General features: G+C 46.6%; 1 protein-coding gene across 1 annotated transcript in view; it reads right to left on the reverse strand.

Moving 5' to 3' along the window:
* Positions 1-5,194: 5,194 nt before the first annotated feature.
* Positions 5,195-20,829, reverse strand: part of GXYLT2 (glucoside xylosyltransferase 2) — a 100,024-nt gene continuing 84,389 nt past the window's right edge. Inside the window, exons 6-7 of the mRNA XM_051851472.2 lie at positions 18,081-18,253; positions 5,195-11,034 (exon numbers count right to left, since the gene is read on the reverse strand). Of these exons, the coding sequence (XP_051707432.1) occupies positions 10,849-11,034; positions 18,081-18,253 (359 nt within the window). The 3' untranslated portion in view covers positions 5,195-10,848. The remainder of the gene's footprint in view (positions 11,035-18,080; positions 18,254-20,829) is intronic.

Genomic DNA, 20,829 nt, shown 5'->3' on the forward strand with positions numbered 1-20,829 from the left:
ATTGTTAAAAATGACACATTTCCTTTGGCATCTTTTGAGTCTTTGAACCCAGAGCTATTTTTGTACTTTTTACTCACATGAGCCAATGCATTTTCTTTTTTTTTTTTTTCTGTATGAATTGAGCTGTGTTTGCTGTCACTTATAATTTAAGGAGTTTTAACTACTACAGAAGTTGGTACCAGGAGTGGGGTAGTTTCCAGGCAGTCAAAATCCTACAAATGCCAACCATGAAGCCATAAAGAACAGATTTGTAGAAATACAAGTAGAGAGCATTGAAGCAGAAAGGAACTTAAATAGCATCTGATCCAACCATGTCCTTCTAGGCATAAAATATAATTCTCCAAGGAATTAAGTGATAATATATTTTCAATGAGTAAGATTTTATAGGATGAGTTATGATAGCCCAGCACCAACATTCATAGGAAAAGTAGTTTTTGAGAACACTCAAAGTCAATATAATGTGTTGTGAAGCTTGACTGATAAAAATTGGTCCTAATTCATACTGCAGTGGAATCATTTAATTTACTTACTCCTTAAGTATTTTATGGGTATGAGAAGAGGGTTCATCATTGGTGAATAATGGGCATGAAGCAGAGAACAAGATCAGCAAAGACTGTACCATCAAGGAATTATGTGTCTACTGTGGAAGGCTGTCACTATACCATAGATAATGCAAAGAAAACATACAGGATGATATGAGTGTTATAAGAGGAGGATATGCCATTATGTGGGGATTAGAGGAGGCCTGCATGAAGAAATGATATTTGAGACCTGACAGATAGAAATTTCCCAGGTCAAAGAAAGTGGGAGGCAGGATAGAAGGTTCCAGGTCTGTGCAAAGCCCCTGAGCTGAGATCTTGGCTTCTTTTTTTTTTTTTTTTGAGGATTTTGAAATGCAGAATGGGGATGGGGGGAGGGCGGAGAAAAGAGCAGGGGGAAGAGAGCGAGCTTCCATCTGTTGATTCATTTCCCAAATGCCCACAACTGCCAAGGCTAGATCAGGCTGAAGCCAGAAACAAGGAACTCCATCCAGGTCTCACATATGGTGTCAGGGGCCCCAGTACTTGGGCCATCATTCTCTGGCTTCTTGGTGCATTAGCAGGAAGCTGGATTGGAAGTAGCATAACAGGAACTCTCATATGGGATGCCAGAGTCACAAGCAGCAGCTTAACCGAAGTGTCACAATGCCAGCTCTGGAGCTTGACCTTTCTTAACAAATTTATTTATTTATTTGAAGGTAGAGTTACAAAGAGAGAGAGACAGAGGGGGAGGAGAAGGGGAGGGGGAGGGTGAGAGAGGGGGAGGGAAGGGAGAGAGGGGGAGGGGAAAGGAGGGGGAGGGGAGGGAGAGAGAGGGAGGGGAGGGAGAGAGGGGGAGGGGAAGGAGGGGGAGGGGAGGGAGAGGAGTGAGGGGGAGGGAGGGGAAGAGGGAGGGGGAGGGAGGGGGAGGGGGAGAGGGAGGGAAGGAAAGAGAGAGAGAAAGAATCTTCCATCCTCTGGTTCATTCTGCAGATTCTGGTGCTCCATCCAAGTCAGCACTTGGGCCATCTCGCACTGCTTCCCAGGTGCATTAGAAAGGAGTTGGATCAGAACTGGAGCAGGTGGGACTTGAACCAGCACCCATATGGGATGATGTTATCCAGCACAGGTGGCAGCTTAACTCATTGCACCACAACACTGTCCCTGGAGCACGGCTTCTTAAAGGAACAGAAAACAAACCAGCATAAATGGAAATTAGTGGAACAGGAGAGAGTAACTCTCAAGATGAGGTAGGAGGTAGAACACACATTTTACAAGACGCGTGGATATTATTCAAAGAACAAAGGGGAACCACTGAAAGGTTTTACACAGGAGTTGGAGGTGGGTTCTTGCTTAGGCAAGGTCAGAGTGAATGCAGAGAGGTAAGTGAGGCATTAAACAAGCATCCAGGCCAGAGAGGACAAGGACCCAGGGAACTGTATATTAAGCAGAGGCAGCATTAAAGATAAACATAGGATGCAGAATCCAGAATCCGTTAACAGCCAGGTGGTAAGTGCAATCGTTCTCTTTTACTCTGTATGTTTGTTTATTGCCATTGGGAATTCAAAGGGTTTTGACTACTGCTGAAACTGGTGTCAGGAGTGGGATGGTCTAGGGGTGAATGTAGTGATGAAGAGCACGTAAGATCAGGAAAATGGAAAAGACAAGGATAACGCCCAGGTTTGGGGGGTAAGGATTTTGGTGACATTTACTGAGTTCATGGAACCATGGAGGAGAAGTGAGGAGAATGCTACGAGATTATGATAAAGGAGCAGGGCTACTCTGAGCCATTCCTTTCTTGGTAAGGAAGCAAACAAAAACAAGACTGTTGTGGGAATGGTAAAGCTACTGAAGCCGGAGTCCCGCATTTTCCCACCTGAGCTTCTCTAAAATGACAAAGAAGGGGTGAGCAGCTGACACAGCCGTTAGGCCACTGCATGGAGTGCCCTCATCTCATTATTGGAGAGCCTGGGTTTGAACCCCAGCTCTCTGCTTCCCATTCCAGCTTCCAGTTAATGTGCACACCGGGAGGCAGCATGTGATGGCTCAAGTAGTCAGATCTCAGACTGAATTCCAGGCTCTGGGCTTCAGCCTGGCCCAGCCCTGGATCTGGCAGATGGAAGATCTTGCTCTCCCTGTACAAGATTTGAAAGAATAAATAAATAAAAGATAAAGAAGACAGGACTTCTGCATGTGGACTCCCTGCTAAGTTAATGTCCGACCATGGCTCCATCCAGGTATTCTGCACAGGGGGGCCGGTGCTATAGCACAAGGTGTAAAGCCACCATCAGCAGTGCTGGCTTCCCATATGGGTGCCAGTTCGAGTCTTGGCTGTTCCACCTCTGATCCAGGTATCCCACATGGGTGGCAGGAACCCAAACACTTGGGCCATTTTCCACCTTTTTTCCCAGGCCATTAGCAGGGAGCTGGATTGGAAGTGGAACAGCCAGGACATGAACCAGAGTCCACATAAGGATGCCAGCATCCCAGGTGGAGGCTTTACCTGCTATGCCATGGTGCCGGCTCCAGGGCCTATCTTCTAACCATGATTGCTTACTGCATTCCATCATACAGCACAGTATATTTTAATGTAAAAAAATCTCAAAATGATACCCTAGGAAAACACAGTAGACTCACTGCGTGGTCCAGGCCCCTGCCTCTTTTAAACCCAGAGAGGCCACTTCTGTTAGCTTGAGATACAAAGAATTAATAAACAGTGCAAACATTCAATACATAAATAGGAACCCTAGGCATGTGACATTCTCCCACCTGCTTGGAATCTAACACCTTTTCCTTTTTAATCTTCTAAATGCTAGTCTTGCCAGGGTGTTTGTTCATAGATTTGAAACAGGTTTTGTCTGCCTCATCTCACATGGGTTACCGGTCAAGGCAGAGGTAGCACTTGTTTGGAACTAGACTGCCTAAAGCAACAGATTTTTCTCATATCACAACTTCTCAACACAGGAGGAGGGTCCCTGCTCAACAATTCACATGTGCTGAGTGCTGGCCATGTGCAAGGTATTTTGTGTGCACTGGCCCATGTATTCTTCACCAAAGTCTATGAGGAAAGTCACAGTCAGCCCCATTCCAGGGGGTGGAAATCTGAGTACAAAGGGCTGCAAGGGTGTCCCTGGACCCTCAGAGAATGTCAGCCCTAGCTAGTGTACACCTCACCCGATAACTCAATGTGGGTTCAATTACTCCAGGATCTTTCCAAATATCTTGGCATTTTGACATGTTTTAAAATATGAGGGGGCGGTACTGTGGTGCAGTGGGTAAAGCCGCCACTTGCAGTGCCTGCATCCCACATGGGCGCCGGTTCAAGTCCCGGCTGCTCCACTTCCAATTCAGTTCCCTGCTGTGGCCTGGGAAAGCAGTGGAGGATGGCCCAAGTCCTCGGGCCCCTGCACCTCCGTGGGAGACCCAGAAGAAGCTCCTGGCTACTGGCTTCGGATTGGCGCAGTTCTGGCCATTGTGGCCATCTGGGGAGTGAATGGCAGATGGAAGACCTTTCTCTCTGTCTTTACCTTTTAAATAAATAAATAAATCTTTAAATACTTATATATATATATATATGGAGAAAACTTAGTAATTGCATTGAGCACCTTGTGCTGATTTTTAATCAGAGGTTAGAATGGCAAGTGTTTGTTCTAGCTGTTGAGATGCCAGTTGGGATGCCGACATTCCACACTGGAATACCTGGGTTCAGTCTCAGGCTCTGGCTCCCAATTCCAGCTTTGTGCGAATGCAGACCTTGGGGAGCAGCAATGGGGACTCAAGTCACTGAGTTCCTGCCACCCACACAGGAGACCTGGATTAAGTGCCCAGCTCCTGGCCTCAGCCCAGCCCAGACTTGGTGGTTGTTGGCATTTGGAGAGTGAACCAGCAGGTGGGAGTCCTATCTGCCTCCCAAATATTAAAAAAAAAAATTAATATAGTAAAATTTTAAAAGACATAGTAAATTTTAAAAGATTGTGGGGAAAAATTTTGTGTGGCTTCAAAATTCTTGGCATGATTGTTACTTTTCATGTGTACTAGCTAACAAGTCACGCTCAATTTTGCGAAATAAAATGTAGGAATGTGGAGAACTAATTTTCACATTTTTTCCAAACACTGTTCATTCTATCTCAAACACAAAACCAAATAACATAATTTATAGTGTGGCATTTTTATAAACAAAGCAGATTTTTATGATTTGAAAAAACAGACTAAGCTACCTACTAAAGATTTCTGGTTAGAAGGGCTTAAATTTTTTTTAGAGATTTATTTATTTTATTTGAAAGGCAGAGTTAGAGAGACTGAGGAAGAGGTAGAGAGAGGTCTTCCATCTGCTGCTTCACTCCCCAGTTGGCCACAATGGCCAGAGTTGCGCCAATCTGAAGCCAGGAGCCAGGAGCCAGGAGCTTCTTCCGGGTATCCCACGTGGGTGCAGGTGCCCAAGAAGTTGGGCCATCTTCCACTGCTTTCCCAGGCCATAGCAGAGAGCTGTATCAGAAGTGGAGCAGCCGGGACTCAAACCAGTATCCATCTGGGATGCCAGCACTGTAGGCAGCAGTTTTACCCATATGCCACAGCACCAGTCCCAGAAGGGCTTAAATCTTATAATGTAACATTATACAATTCTAAACTTCCCATAAAGGAAAAGACACACAATTTCCAAATAATCCCAAAAGACATGTATTTAAAAGATTTTAATTAAAAAAACAAAGACAAAACATAAGATGGCATTTAAACAGACGACACAGTAATTAAATCATAATACTTAGTATTCCTTTTTATTTGCTGCAATAATTTTTCTTTGGAGTATTCTTTTTATGATCATTTCCTTTCAAGCAAATGCTACAAAAAATTAAGTTTCCCCAACATAAAATGCATTCAAGGTCTCCTTGGGAGCTATAAACGTTTGACAACACAAACATGTACAACGATGCAGCGGAGTTGCTCTCAATTTGTACATGTTCGCGTATACGGTGGACAAACACAAGTGCTCTATCTTACAGACTCCAGAGAGTATTTCCAGTTTTGACCTGTGAAGAAGAAAAACTAGAACAAAGCTCTCTTTTTGCTGGAGAAATCTCATCGGCTTTATATACCAGCAATATAATTGTGGTGTGGTTTGCTCTAAGGCTTGGCCATCTAGGACGGCTCAGTTCTTAGGGACAACACACATTGGCGCCTCCTTTAAGAGGCATAAAAGGTATAAATGACATGACAATTTTTTTTTTAATTTCTAGAAAACTCTCATCATAAAGATTTGATCCCAGGATTAGAACTCAGTTCTATCTGCAAAGGGATCCCCAAGCTCTGTCACTTCTGCCACCACAGCCAAGCTTCTTGTATTACCCAGGGAAAAGCAAAAATGAAAAAGAATACGAAAAAAAGAGAGGACCAAAAAAAAAAAAAAAAAAAGAAAGAAAACTTGCCTTCCTTCCTATTAAATAGGAGTATAATGACATATTCCCATAGAACTCAATGCATTTCTGGATTTGTTTGTGAAATATGTTCATTTTGGCTGACCAAACACGTGCAATTTATCTTTTCATCCCTCTGAGTACCAGGAAATGTGAATACAAATCTAATTTGTATGAATGCTGTGGTTTTCAGGGTGGGTCGGAGTGCTTTGTTCCCTTTATTGGGTCATCATCTTGTGACCCATCCCTGTGAATAACAGCAGGGTTCTGTGTGGTGTGGTTTGTTTTTGAACCATCATTTCAACAAACAAAATACTCCCAAACTTCTGGGAGTCCATATAAACACCCATCTCCATACCACATCCAGTAAAAGTCACAATTTGCAACAGAAGCATTGAATATTCAATAGAGATTTCACATGAATAGAAAAGCTTGGAGCATTATACCACAAAAGCTAGATTGTCATTCTGCAAGTCAAAGCAAAACTTCAATCAATTTTCTAGCAAGTTAAGTTTCAAAATACTGGAGTTTTCAATGTAAGTCACAGTTTCTGAGATTTGTATTGGACAAAGACTCAGTAAGAACAATACTGTCAGCATTTCTAGTGACTCTGCCATAGAATGCCTCATCTTTTCTTCTTCTTTTTTATTTGAGAGAGAGAAAGATTCCCATCTGCTGGTCCACTGTCCCCAAATGCCTGCAACAGCCTGGGCTGGGGACAGAAGCTAAGAGCTGTGATCTCAATCCAGGTCTCATGTGCATGGCAGGAACCCAATCACTTGAGCAATCACCGCTGCCTCCCAGCACATTTTGCTAGAAGAGAGCATTCTTTCCTTCTCCAAAGAAACTACTTAGTTATAGTCATGAAGCAGAGCCTTGAAAGAAATGAGAACAGAAGAGAGGAGAAGAGCAGAGAGGGCAGGACAGAAGACGGAACCTGTCCTTGGTCTTCCCAGTATGGACTCCATGCAGTGTAAGACGCAACACAACCTCTGGCAGACTTCAGACCACAGATGACATGTTGAAGAAATCCACTGGGGCAGGCATCTATCTGGTCTGGCAGTTAAGCTGCCCACATCCCACATCAGAGTGCCCAGGTTCAAATCCCAGCTCAGCTCCTGATTCCAGCTTCCTACCAATGCAAGCCCTGAGAGGCAGCAGTGATGGCTCAAGCAGTAGGGTCCCCGTCACTCATGTAGGAAACCTGGATTGAGGTTCTTGCTCCTGGCTTCAGCCCCTGGTCCAGCCTCAGCCACTGAGGGCATTTGAGAAGTGAAATCAGCTATTAGGAGCTCTCTCTGTCTGTGTTTCTCTTGCCTCTTGTATAATAATAAAAAAAAAATGATAGTGATTTTTTTTAAAATAAGCCCATTGAATTCAACTTGGTAGTGCCTCAATTTTAAAGGTATGAATGAGCTAGTTTGCTGAGAATTGTTGAAAACAGAGAAAATATTACAGAAAACAACTTGCACCTGCTGGCAGTAGGGGCTGGAAGAACAAATGGGCCCTAAATTCTTTGCCATACTCACCTAAAATTTCAGGAGGCAGCACAGGAATTCCAAGGCAGAAAATCAGACTAGGTTCTACGTTTTTCACAGGCTCATGGTTCATCATTCTGGTACGTTCCAAGGTTCTGTCATTGACGTTGCTGGCAACCTTGTCCCGCCAGTGGTTGAGAGTTGGGGTCAACCTGACTCTCACAAAGGAAAAGTATCGTTGTGTTTCAAGTCTTCGCAGCAGTTCTTTGTGGGACTTCCCAGAGGACAGAGGGGACTCTTTATACGTCTGGGAGCCGCAGCAAGTCTGAGAGAGAGCTGTGGGTCTTACTGACCATTCTGAACAAGGAGAAAGAAGCCTAGAAGTGAGAGGATTGTGTTCTCACCCCGGGTCTCTCACTAAAACCTTCTTTTGGGGGTATGTAGGATGCACCTGCCCCCCAACCAAATGACAATTCAAAATTTCTCCAAATCCTATGTGCCCATACCATGGATGGAACGCCTGGCACCAAAGCTACAAAAGAATGAATGATATCACCTGCAGCACTGCCCTAGTGGTGAAATAAGGAAACAAAATATAAAGGCAAAAATAAGTTTCACATCTTAACAAAAACAAAACAAAAAAAAAACCAAAGGCCACCCAACAGAGCCAAAGGAAAAGATGAGTTATCACTCTAAAATTTTAGATTTAAATTTGCTACTACCATCAGGGTGCCACATACCAATACTGACTGATATCTATTTACCTCTTACTAGTGCTGAGGTTTTCACAGCTTCTTCTCAGAGTAAGACATTTTCTGCTGATATTGCACCTATACTTCACAGCATACCATATTTACATTAGCAAATATTATTTCTCACTTGACACTTTCAGACTGCTTTCCGCTTATGATGAAAGGTTTTTATATTGCTTTTTCCCATTCTTTCTCTGTAAGACAGGATGCACGACGTACACAGGCCTGTGTGTCTTACAGAGCAGGAGTTATATTTGGTACATTCATTTCTTTGTGTTACAATTCCCTTATTTACCTAGTGGAGATGATGTGGACCGCTACTAAGTTCAGTAGAGTTTGCAAATATCAGAGTGATCACATTTGCAAAAGTCATTTGAGATAAATAAAGCATTATGCAAAATGCCCCTGCGCTGATACCAACTGTAAGTCAGGTCCCTTTGGGGAACAGAGTACAGAACTTCCTCCACTGTACCAAGGTAGTAAGACCTGCAAGCTCTCTTGCAGAAAAAAAAATGAAAGGGACTTTAATATTTAAAAATTTAAAGTTGAATTTTGTTGCCACTGGAATTTGCTAAACTATTTATTTTATATACACAACAGTTGACATTGGCCTTACACTTCTACCCCATTGCCCAAGAGTTAAAAGAAGGAAGATGAGGGGCCGGCACTGTGGTGAAGTAGATTAGGCTGCTGCCTGCAGTGCTGGTCATCCCACATGGGCATTAATTCAAGTTCCAGCTGCTCCATTTCCAATCTAGCTCTTTGCTATGGCCTGGGAAAGCTGCAGAAGATGGCCCAAGTCCTTGGATCTCTACTCTTGCGTGGGAGATCTGGAAGAAGCTCTTGGCTCCTGGCTGGACTGGTGCAGCTCTGGCCTTCGGGGAGTGAACCAGCGGATGGAAGACCTCTCTCTCTCTCTCTCTGCTTCTGTCTCTATAACTCTGCCTTTCAAATAAATAATAAAAAATTAAAAAGAAGGAAGATGACCACCCCTACAAATAACTGAAGAGATAAAATATTTCTGCCTGAATATAAATTCAAAATCACATCTCTGCCAATAAGACTCCTTGGGTTTGATACAATTACTGAATTTCCTTTCAGAAGCTATTGTTGCATGGGAATTTGTTATGATTTTTTTTTTTTTAAGATTTATTTATTTGGAAGAGTTACAGAGAGAGAGATAGAGAGAGGAAAGACAGAGAGAAATCTTCCATCCATTGGTTCACTCCCCAAATGGCCACAATAGCCAGGGCTGGGCCAGGAGCTTCTTCCAGTTCTCCCATGTGAGTGCAGGGGCCCAAGTACTTGGGGCATCTTCCACTGCTTTCCCAGGTGCATTAGCAGGGAGTAGATCTAGATGGGAAGTAGAGCAGCTAGGACTTGAATTGGCACCCACATGGGATCCTGGCACTGAAGATGGTGGCTTAACCCACTGTGCCATAGTGCCAGCTGGTATGATTCCTAAAATTTACATAATTAAAAATTTTAAAAAGATTTATTTTATTTATGTGAAAGGCAGAGTGACAGACTGAGAGGGAGAGACAGTAGGAGTGGAGGGTGAGAGTTTCCATCCACTGATTTACTCCCCTAACGGCTTCAATGGCTTGGGTTAGGCCAGGCCAAAGCCAGAAACCAGGAACTCCAGCTGGGTCTCCACATGGTGGCAGGGACTCACATACTTTGGCTATCTTTGCTTTTTTCCCAGGCCCATTCCATAATTTTTTTTTTTTAAAGAAACATGCTTCATTCTTTAACACTGTCGAATTAGCTGAAATCTGAATGTTTCTTCCAGATTTTTTTTTTTTAAAGGCAGAGAGAGAGTGCTCCCATCTGTTGGTTCATGTCCCAAATGCCCAAAATGGCCAGAGCTGGGCCAAGGACAAAGCTGGGAGCCAGGAACACTATCCAGATTCCCAGTGTGCGTGGCAAGAACCCAATCATTTGAGCCATCAGGGTTGCCTCCAAGGGTCTGCATTAGCATGAAGCTGGATTCAGGATATGGAGCCGGGAACCAACACTTGGATTTGGGGCCTGGGCATCCTGGTTCCTAAGCAAAATGCCTACTCCCCGGGTGTATTTTAAATGTCCAACTTTTTAGTCTTTTACACAAAAATCTCAGCAAAGAGGTCGACTTTTACTGAGATGGCTTATTTTACAAGGAAAGTAGAGAGGTAGAGAAAGGGGTCAGAAGGAGCCCATCAAAGTGGCTGCCATCTTCCCCACGAGTGGGTAGGATTATGGCTAAGCGAATCTTGCCTTTGCCTCCTTTATCTATGTTCTGTACACATTTGCTTGTTTGCTTCTCAAGGAGATAACTACTTTTATCCCAAGAGTGTGGGAGCTTCTTGGGCATAAGCCACGCCCGACTCCACTAAAATGTCTTCAGACGCATCTCAGGCCTACCTGTAGACTCACAGAAGTTCCTTTTCCCAGCTGGTGCAACCTGCCTGAACAATGTTAAATGCATAAAAATAGTTCATGAAAAAAAAAGATAAATAGCATTTTAGAAAAACATGAAGAAAAGCATATTCCCTTTTAGGGCCAACTAGTTTAGGGAAATTTAACGAGTCCTTTTCAACTCGGCAGTGGTGGAGCACCATTAAGTGGTCACACACGAGAGGCACAGGCAGCTGGAAGAAGCTTTTCCCCGGTCCCAAGATGCCCGACTGACTCGCAGCGGGGGAAACGCTCAGTGCATCTGGTGGTGGGCGCCTACGTGGATGATGACGTGTTTCTCATAAGCCCTCCTCATGCTCTTCTCGATTTGCTTCAGAAAGACCTGGGGAATTCGTCCACACAAAGTGTGCACAGTCTCCAGAAACTTCAGCTGCAGCGGGTAATACATGGATTGAAAGAGATTGTCTTGAAAGGGAAACTGAAAGGCGATTTAAAGAGAGAAAGAAAAAGTTGACTTTAGTTACTGAGACACCGTTTACCATGCAAATCACTTTTGTCCTAAGAAATGCTAGGGATTTCATGGAAGCATGCAAGCACAGGTTTGGGTGTTCTTAGGACCTAAATTCAAATCCTGACTTAGTCCTGCAACCTCATGTAATTATTTAACCTCTCTGGATCTCAGTGTCTTTACCTATTAAAAAAAAAAAAAAAACACACACACACACACAAGGAAGAGGGCTCATTTGCATCCTCAATTCTTTTAAAGTCTAAAAACGAAGCACATTCTTTGGGACAGGACAGTTTACATAGCATGTTCATGCTGAGCAGAAAAAGACTCAGTAAATATTCACTTGAAATGTTACACCAAAACATTGAATTTTTCATAGCTTTTGCCTTTAAAGTAAGTAATATTTATTTTTTTAAAAAATATGTATTTGAGAGAAAGAGAATGAGTGAGAGAGGAGAAAGAAAATCCTTTCTACCGGTTTACTTTTTTAAAAAAGATTTATTTGCTTATTTGAAAGAGTTACAAAGAAAGAGGAGAGGCAGAGAGAGAGAGAGAGAGAGAGAGAGAGAGAGAGAGATATCTTCCATCTGCTGGTTCATTCCCCAATTGCCGCAATGGCCAGAGCTGCGCCAATCCAAAGCCAGGAGCCAGGAGCTTCTTCTGGGTCTCCTACGTGGGTGCAGGGGCCCAAGAACTTGGACCATCTTCTACTACTTTCCCAGGTCATAGCAGAGAGCTGGATCACTCGAACCGGCGCCTAAATGGGATGCCAGCACGGCAGGCAGCAGCTTTACCCACTGTGCCACAGCACCGGCCCCTTTACTGGTTCAATTTTTAATGCACACAACAGCCAGGGCTGGGCAAGGCAAAAGCTGGGAGCCAGGAACTCAATCTAGGCCTTCCACATAGCTGGCAGGAATCTACTTGAGTCATCACCGCTACCTTCCAGGGTTTACATCAGCAGGAAGCTGGAGTCAGGAGCTAGGACTCAAACCCAGGTATTCAGATGTGGGCCAAAGGTATCCTAGCTCACAGCTTAACCACTAAGAAGTCTTAGTGAAGAAACTTGAAGTATGTCTATGGTAATCTCATCAGTCCAGAGTTTAGTGATCACTAGTGAAATTTATTGGCAATGAACTTTATTTCTGTTTAATTAATTAGTCATATTTATCTGAAAGGCAGAGAGAGAGAGACAGATTTCCCATCTGCTGGTTCACAGCCCAAATGCTTGCAACAGCAGAGGCTGGGCTAGGCCAAAATTAGGAGCTGGGAACTCAATCCTTGTCTCCCATGTGGCTGGCAGGAACCCAGCTTCTTGAGCCACTCTACCACTTCCTCCCGGGGTGCACATCAGCCGGAAGCTGGAATCAGGGGCAGAGTCAGGATCTGAACGGAGGAATTCCAATGTGGGATGCAGGCATCCCAAGTGCGTCGTAATCACTACACCAAATGCCCACCCCCCAGTGACCTTTGTTTTAATAGTTCATGTACTAAAAAGTGATGGTTTCTTTGGCCCCACTTTATATCATACTTTTGGGGTTTTTGTTTTATTTGGTAAATTCCCATGTTTTCCCATGGGAAATGTCCATGAGCAGTATTCTCAAATAAATCTTTCCAACTATTTAGTCACGAGCGTGTGTCCCTGTTTTATTAGTATTGTTGTCCGGGAAGAGGCCACTCACTAGATCAAGTCCAAGGTTCATCCCTGCCAAGGACGTTTTATAGAGGAAGATGAGACCAACGGAAAGGAAGAAAAGGATGGGGAGAGGGCAGGAGTGGGTCGGTGTCTGGTTTCTGGAGCACATGTTAATCCTTTTAAAGTCCCCCAAAACAGATTGTACGTCACGTGACAGAATGCAAGAAGGCTCTGTCCCAGACCAGCACTGGGACAGTTTCCTTCCCAGTCCAGTTTGGACCACTGACAGACCCCAGAGTCTGTCCTCCCACTGTATCCCCAGTGATGGGAACAGAACAGGCCAAAACCACCCTGCCATCATCCTCGACCCCTTTCTCTCCCCGCCCCATCAGCAAGGCCTGCAAACTCCATCCTGACAACATACACAGAATACGGCCACTTCTTCCCAGCCTCCCAGTCCCATGCAAACCCATGCAGGCCCCGTCTCTCACTTAACAGCTGCCGTCCGTCTCAGAGATGGCCCCGTGCTGCTTCTCTTGTGCCCGTTCCACTGAGTTACCCACGTGATAAATCAGAACCCTAATCAGAGCCCACCACATTCCCACAGGGGCTTCCCTCCACAGTGGACAAAGGTCGAGCTAAAGGCGCAAAGCCGTCTGGGCACCCCCCAAGCCTCCCCTCTCTCCTTATGTGGCTGTTCTGCTCAGGGTGATACCCTCGCCAGACCTCCCCAGGGCTGCCTCCATCTGATTGCCAAGGCCTCCCCACCTGTGGGTCCAGCCCCAGCACCCTGCTCTCCTTCACCAGGTGAACACCTCGCCTGGGTGTCTCTTGCTTTCTTTCTGAGTATTGTCTGGCTTCCCTCACCTGGCTAGACACAGCTGGAGGTCCAGCGCTCTGTCTTGTTAACTTTTGAAATCCTAGAAGATGGACTTGTTTCTGCATAAAATCAGTGCCTCAAACTGAAAAAGAATGTCTATGTGATGGATGACTGTCCTCGGTTTGTGATGGGAGGAGACCGTACTGCACAGGTTAGGTAAAGAGAAAGACAGAGAGTATTTATAAACAGGAAGAGAAAGAGCAAGTGAGAAAATATGGACATGCTAGAGAAAGAGACAAATGTGAAACTGTTATCAGAAACAATTTATAGACACAGGTGTTTAATGTAGAAGTTAAGATACCTTGAGGGGCCAGTGCTGCGGCATAGTGGGTAAAGCCACCGCCTGCAGTGCTGGCATCCCATATGGGCGCCGGTTCAAGTCCTGACTGCTCCACTTCCAATCCAGCTCTCTGCTATGGCCTGGGAAGGCAGTGGAAGATGGCATGAATCCTTGGCCCCTGCACCCATGTGGGAGACCCGGAAGAAGCTCCTGGCTTCAGATTGGCCCAGCTCCAGCTGTTGCGGCCAAATGGGGAGTGAACCAGTGGATGGAAGGCCTCTTTCTCTCTCTATGCCTCTGCTTCTCTGTAATTCTGCCTTTCAAGTAAATAAATAAATCTTAAAAAAAAAAAAAAAAAAAAAAGGCCGGCGCTGTGGCTCACTTGGTTAATCCTCCGCCTGCGCCGCTGGCAACCTATATGGATCCTGGGTTCTAGTCCCGGTTGCTCCTCTTCCAGTCCAGCTCTCTGCTGTGGCCCGGGAGGGCAGTGGAGGATGGCCCAAGTGTTTGGGCTCTTGCACCCGCGTGGGAGACCAAGAGGAAGCACCTGACTCCTGGCTTCAGATCAGCGCAGTGCCGGCCGCAGCAGCCATTTGGGGAATGAGCCAATGGAAGGAAGACTTTTCTCTCTCTCTCTCTCTCTCTCTCACTGTCTAACTCTGACTGTCAAAAAAAAAAAAAAAAAAAAAATACCACTTGAGACACCCATATCTCATTTTGGAGCGTCTGGGTTCAAGTCCTGGCTCTGCTCCTGATTCCAGCTTCCTGCTGATGCAGCAACAGATGATGGCTCACGGAGCTGGGTCCCTGAGCTCTACACTGGAGACCTGGATTGAGCTCTTGGCTTCCAGTTTCAGCCTGGTCGAGTATCTACTATCGCAGGCGTTTGAGGAGTGAACCAGTACATGGAAGATCTCTGTCTCTCTGCCTTTCAAGTAAATGAAAACAGGTAACATAAAAAAAAAAAAAAAAACCAACAACTTCTATTAGCTATTGAGTATAAGCATAAGTCAAGTTTAAAGACCATCATTCAAAGTACTTTTAGGAGATAGACATTATGTCCATTTTGTCAGTGAGGAAACTCAGTAAGGTAAAAACAGTTAATAAAGGAACAAAACTGGGATTTGAGCCTATGTCTGTCCAGGTCTGAGCCAGGAAGGCACACAGCCTTGTCGAGGGTGGGCAAAGGCATCCTTTACAACAGAGTCCATCTATGGTGGGCCCAGGTTTTGGGGTGGGGCTAGTGACTGCCGACTGAAATGCCTGCATGAACAGCTGGGTGCTTAGGCCCAACTGAGGAACTCCGTCACCCAGTGTATTCCACAGCATGGCTCACGAAGCAAGGGCTCCGGCCCTCCCTGTGACTCCCCAGAGGGCAAACAAGATGACTTGTGATGAGAGAGCCACAGGTGCCCCACTCTGCACCAGGGCTGGCAGATCACACACACCCCCACCCCAAGAACGAGGGGACCCCCCCACCCCGAGAACGAGGGGGCACCCCCACCCCGAGAACCAGGGGATGCTGCGGCTTCCTGAACTTCCATGTGGTCCCCACCAGGTTCTCCCCTGCAGCCAGTGTTTGCAGGGCCGAAGGTAACGCTCTCGATGAGTCCTGGACAAGCCGCCTATGCAGTTAAACACCTGGCCTTTCAGGCCCAAACATTAGGAATCATGAGTCCAGGAGAAGAAAGAGGTGCGCGCTAAACTCCTCCTCACACAGACGATGGCTCCAGGAATTCCAGAGGTGGAATTCTCTGGAACTCTCCCTGGAAGAAGGCACACTTTCATAGACACGAGAATGTATTACTGAGTCATAGCATTCACCCCTGCCTCACTCCTTCCAAAGCCTGCATGAAACCCCTAGGGTTCCTCAAGGAAACAAAAAACTCTGGGCCAGTGTTGTGGTGCAGGGGGTTAGGACCACCTGCCACACCCTTATCTCATGTGAGTGCCAGCTCAACTCCTGGCTACTCCCCTTCCCATCTAGCTCCCTGCGGATGTGTCTGGGAAAGCAGGTGACCCAAATACCTGGACCCCTGCCACCCACATGGGAGACCCAGATGGAGTTCCAGGCTTCTGGTTTAGGCTGGCCCAACCCTAGCCATTGTGGCCATTTGGAGGAATGAACCAGCAAATGGAAGATCTCTCTCTATCTGTCTCTTGTTCTCTGTCACTCTGCCTTTCAAATCAATAAATCTCAAAAAGAAAAACACCTCTAATAAAATCTATACATTTTATTTAGGGGGTGTCAAATATTATTAGGATTACTATGTAATAATTATTTCTTTTTCTATTTTCAAAGACTATTTATTTGAAAGGCAGAGTGACAGAGAGACAGACAGAATAAAGAGAGAGAGTGCTATCTTCCATCTGCTCCCCAAAAGACCACAATGGCCATGCTGAAGCCAGGAACTAGAAACGCTATCCTGGTCTCCCACATGGGTGGCAAGGGCCAAGCACTGGACTGTCCTCTGCTGCTATCCCAGGCACATTACAGAAAGCTGGGTCAGAATGGGAGCAGCTGGGACTCAAACTAGCACTGCAGTGTGGGCTACTGGCACCGGCAAGCAGTGGCTCAACCCAGTGAGCCACAACACTGTCCCAGTAGAAAATCCTTCACACTTCGGGGACCATAGCTCTCTACTGCAACTGAGCATCCTTGCTGCTGTAGCACCAAAGTAGTCCCAGACCACCCACAAACAGAGAGGTGCCACTATGTCCCAGTAAACTCAATATGCATGCTGACATTGGAATTCTAGGTAGTTTTCTTGTGTCAGGAAAAAATTTTCTCCTTTTTTTTCTCTCCATCCATGTAAAAATCATTCTCAGTCCATGTGCCTTACAGAAACAGGTAACAGAACAGATTCTTCTCAACTGGCTGACCCATGCTCTATGCCTTGGAATTACCGTTTCAAACAGGTAACCTCTGGGGCAGCTGTTCAGCCCAGGAGTTCAGCCCCCTGCATCCCACTGCTGGAGGCCCTGGGTTCAGTCCCCACCTCCAGGGCCTGACTCTAGCTTCCTGCTAACGCAAGTCCTGTGGAGCAGCAGGTGATGGCTCATGGCACTGGGTTCCTGCCATTCACATGGGAGACCTGGATTGAATTCCCAGCTTCCACCCCCTTGCCCAGTGTGGCTATTATAGGCATTTGGGTCAGGAACCAGTGAATGGGAGCTCTCTATCTCTCAAATTAAGGTACCAGCATTGTAGCACAGCAGGTTAAGGCATCAGTTTGGACAGTGGCATCCCCTCTCACAGCACCAGTTCAGCTCCCAGCTGCTCCACTTCTGAGCCAGCTCCCTGCTAATGCACCTGGGAACATGGAAGAAAATATCTCAAGTGCTTGGGTCCCTGCACCTATGTGGGAGACCTGGATGGAGGTCCTGGCTCCCGCCTTTGGCCTGGCCCAGCCTTGGCTTTTGCGGATATTTGGGGAGTGAACAAGCAGATGGAAGATCTTTCTCTCTGTCTCTCCCCCCTCTCTCTCCCTCTCTCTCTCTCTTGCTTTGCCTTTCAAATAAATAAATATTGAAAAAAAATTGTTAAGGGTAACCCTTTAGACTGAGTCATGTCATTTTATTTTTATCATACTCTCTTTACTCTGTTACTTTCTACTGTGATAAAGGGCAAAGGACTCCTCTTTCCTTTTTTTCCTTTAAATATTTATTTATGGGCCAGCGCTGTGGCATAGCGGGTAAAGCTGACACCTGTGATGCTGGCATTCTGTTCAAGTCGTGGCTGCTCCACTTCTCTTCCCATCCAGCTCCCTGCTAACAGCTGGGGAAAGCAGCAGAGGGACGGCCTAAGTACTTGAACCCCTGCACCTACGTGGGAGGTCTGGAATAAGCTCTTGGCTCCTGGCGTGGGCCTGGCCCAGCCCCAGCCCTGACGGCCATTTAGAGAAGTGAACCAGCAGATGGAAGAGCTCTCTCTTAACTATGTGTAATACATCTGTACATAAGTACATTAAATAGATTTAGATATAAATAAAAAATAATGAGTGGCCTACTGGGAACAGTCACCCGTGAACACGGTATAGCATTAGGTGGTGAGTGGCTATAGGGATCTGAGCGACTGAGGCGGGAAACACTGAATGTTTGCCGGGATTACTCGATGCTTCGTAAACGTTTGGTCTTCCAAGGGTCTGGTGACCAAAGCACCTGTGCTGCTCCATGCTGCTGAGGGCATGTCTGCCGAAAGCAAGCCAGGGCACACTTACGTCCCGTATCGCTTCGTAGAGCGCCCTGAACGTTGGCTGCTTGTCGTCGTGGTAGACGCCTCTGTTCCCGTGCAGCACAGACACGCCTTCACGCTCAGCTTCCTTGCAGTTGCTTCCATACATGCAGTGGTCAGGCCGGTAGTTCCACTGGCACGGGAACACATAGAGACACTCTGGGGGGTGGAGGAGAGAACAAGAGACAGACGTGTCCACAGTCAATGCCAGCTCCCACCTGTGTGACTGGTGATTCAACGATGCATAATCCCAACAGCACACATGAGTGCACAGGAGCGTGACTGTCACCCATGGACCAAGTCTCACTGCTAGGGTTTGGTTGTGGCTTGTTCCCGAAGGGTTCTCAGGCTGGAGGCTTAGTGCCCAGTGTGGTGATGTGAGAGGGGGGAACCTATAAGAGGTAGGGTCTAGTGGGAGCTGGGGTGGTGTCATTGGAAATGTGACCCCAGAAGGGAGTGAAGTATTCTTATGGGGCCTTGAGTTAGTTCTCACAAGAATATATTATTAGAAAAGAGCCCTGCCAGGGACCAACACTGTGATGCAGTGAGTTAAACCATGCCTGTGTTGCCAGCATCCCCAAAGGGCAGCGGTTCGAGTCCCAGCTGCTCCACTTCTGATCAAGTTCTTTGCTAATGCTCCTGGGAAGGCAGCTGAAGATGATTGAAGAGTTTGGGGCCTTGTACCCACATGGGAGACCCAGATGCAGCCCCTGGCTCCTGGCTCCAGCCTGGCCCAGCCCCAGCCATTTTGGCCATTTGGGGAGTAAACCAGTAGCTCAAAGATTCTCTCTCTCTGCCTCTCTGTAACTCTGCCTTTCAAATAAATAAATAAGTAAGTACATCTTTAAAAGGAAAGAGAAGAGCCCTTCCCTGCTCTTCTGGTGATGGGCTCCCTTCCTGTCATGTGCTCCTGCTCCCATGGGTTTGTCAGCCACGAGTTGACACGGCCATGGGGTCCTCCCCCATGCCAGCACCATGCTGTTTGGATTTTCCGCCTCCCACACTGTGAGCTGCACAAATCTCTCTTAAGCACCCAGCCCCGAGTACTCCATTACGGACATGAAAACAGCACCAGCACAGCCCCAATTGTCAACTTTCTGGGCCGAACTGAAGGGGTTCCTATCAGTGATGTCGTGGACTGCATCTGAAAGAGGATGGGGTTAAGGCATCTTGGACATGAAGGCAAATGAGGGAATCAGGTAGCCTGGCTCCAAATCCCAGCTCCAACCCAAAAACTGTGAGCTGGGAAGATGCCAACAATAAGAAGCAAGATCAAGGCCAAGATTCCTCTACAGATTAAAAACAAAAACAAAACAAAAGGGACTGGTACCATGGCGCAGCAGGTAAAGCCGCTGCCTTCAATGCCAGCACCCAACATGAGTGCCAGTTCGGGTCTCGACTGCTCCACTTCCAATCCAGCTCCCTGTTAATGTGCCTGGGAAAGCAGTGAGTGCCACCCAAGTGAGAGATCCAGGTGGAGTTCCAGGCTCCTGGTTTCAGTTTGGCCCATCTGCCATTGTGATCATTTGGAGAGAGTCAGCAAATGAAAAATTCCCTCTCTCTCTCTCTCTCTCCCTCTGCCCTCTGTCTTTCAAAGAGACAAAACCTTAAATAACAAACAGAATATTAAAAAAAAGAAATACCATCTACAACAGCAAAGGGAGAAAAACCTAAAGCAGGAGGTAAAAAAATAAAAGTCCTAGGCTAAAGGTACTTGGTGCACCATGGCTATGCGCGTGCATCTCTGAACAAATGACTCTCTAAACAGGGTTCTTAACTAGCATTGGTTTTCCCCCTCTCCCCTAGCCACTCCCCCAGCCACAGTGCCCATCTGGCAGTATTGGGTGGAAGACACTGTTGGCTCTTGTACACTGCGGGGGGGGGGGGGGTCACCCCTGCCATGCAGCAGGTGCTGTAAACATCCTGCAGCGACCAGGGATGCTATCAGCATCTGGCAGTGAACCTGACAGTGCTCCCAATAGGATGGCACTGGTGCTGAGACACTGCTGTAGCCCTCATGGAGTCAGAGTTATGAAAGAAGTTAAGAAGTAACTTAGCTTCCCCTTTCAGGGTGGGGCCAGAGGACTGTGTACCAGATCGCTCTGCACACGCGTGTCACTGAGCATGAGAAAGGCCCTGTGAGTGAGCACAGAGGTGTTAGAGTGAAGCAGTGACCGTGACTGTGACCATGACTTCAGGATGTGCTGAGCATTCTGCTGTGGCAGTCCCGACTCACGGAAAAAGGACCACTGCTTGGAGACTGCATTCAGAAAGTGTCCCGATGGAAAAGATGGGATCGCATTCTCTCTGGCAGACCGTGAATGGCCGGCTGGTGATAGCCACGCCCCCCCCCAACTGTCTACAACACCCTGGAATTCTTTTCAAGACTCCCACCTTCCTCTTGCTTGCATTTCCCTCCACATTTGCACGTGCACAGCCCTTCAGTGGGACGGAGCAGTGGCCATCCTCCTGTCACAGATTTGAATCATAACCCTGTTAGCTGAGCGGTCTTTCTGCATTTCAGTGCACAGGGTGGAGTGAGGATCAATTGAACGGCAATATCTAAAATCAGGGCAGGTGTTTGGCCTAGTGGTTAAGATGCCTGCATCCGTCTCTGAGTCCCTGAGTTCCAGTCTCAGCTCTGTTCCTTAATCCCCGTTTCCTGCTCATGCAGACCCTGGGAAGCAGTGCTGATGGCTCAAGCAGCTGGGTCCCTGCTACCCATGTAGGAGATG

This window comes from Oryctolagus cuniculus, chromosome 10 (assembly GCF_964237555.1).
Source record: "Oryctolagus cuniculus chromosome 10, mOryCun1.1, whole genome shotgun sequence".
Lineage (NCBI taxonomy): Eukaryota > Metazoa > Chordata > Mammalia > Lagomorpha > Leporidae > Oryctolagus > Oryctolagus cuniculus.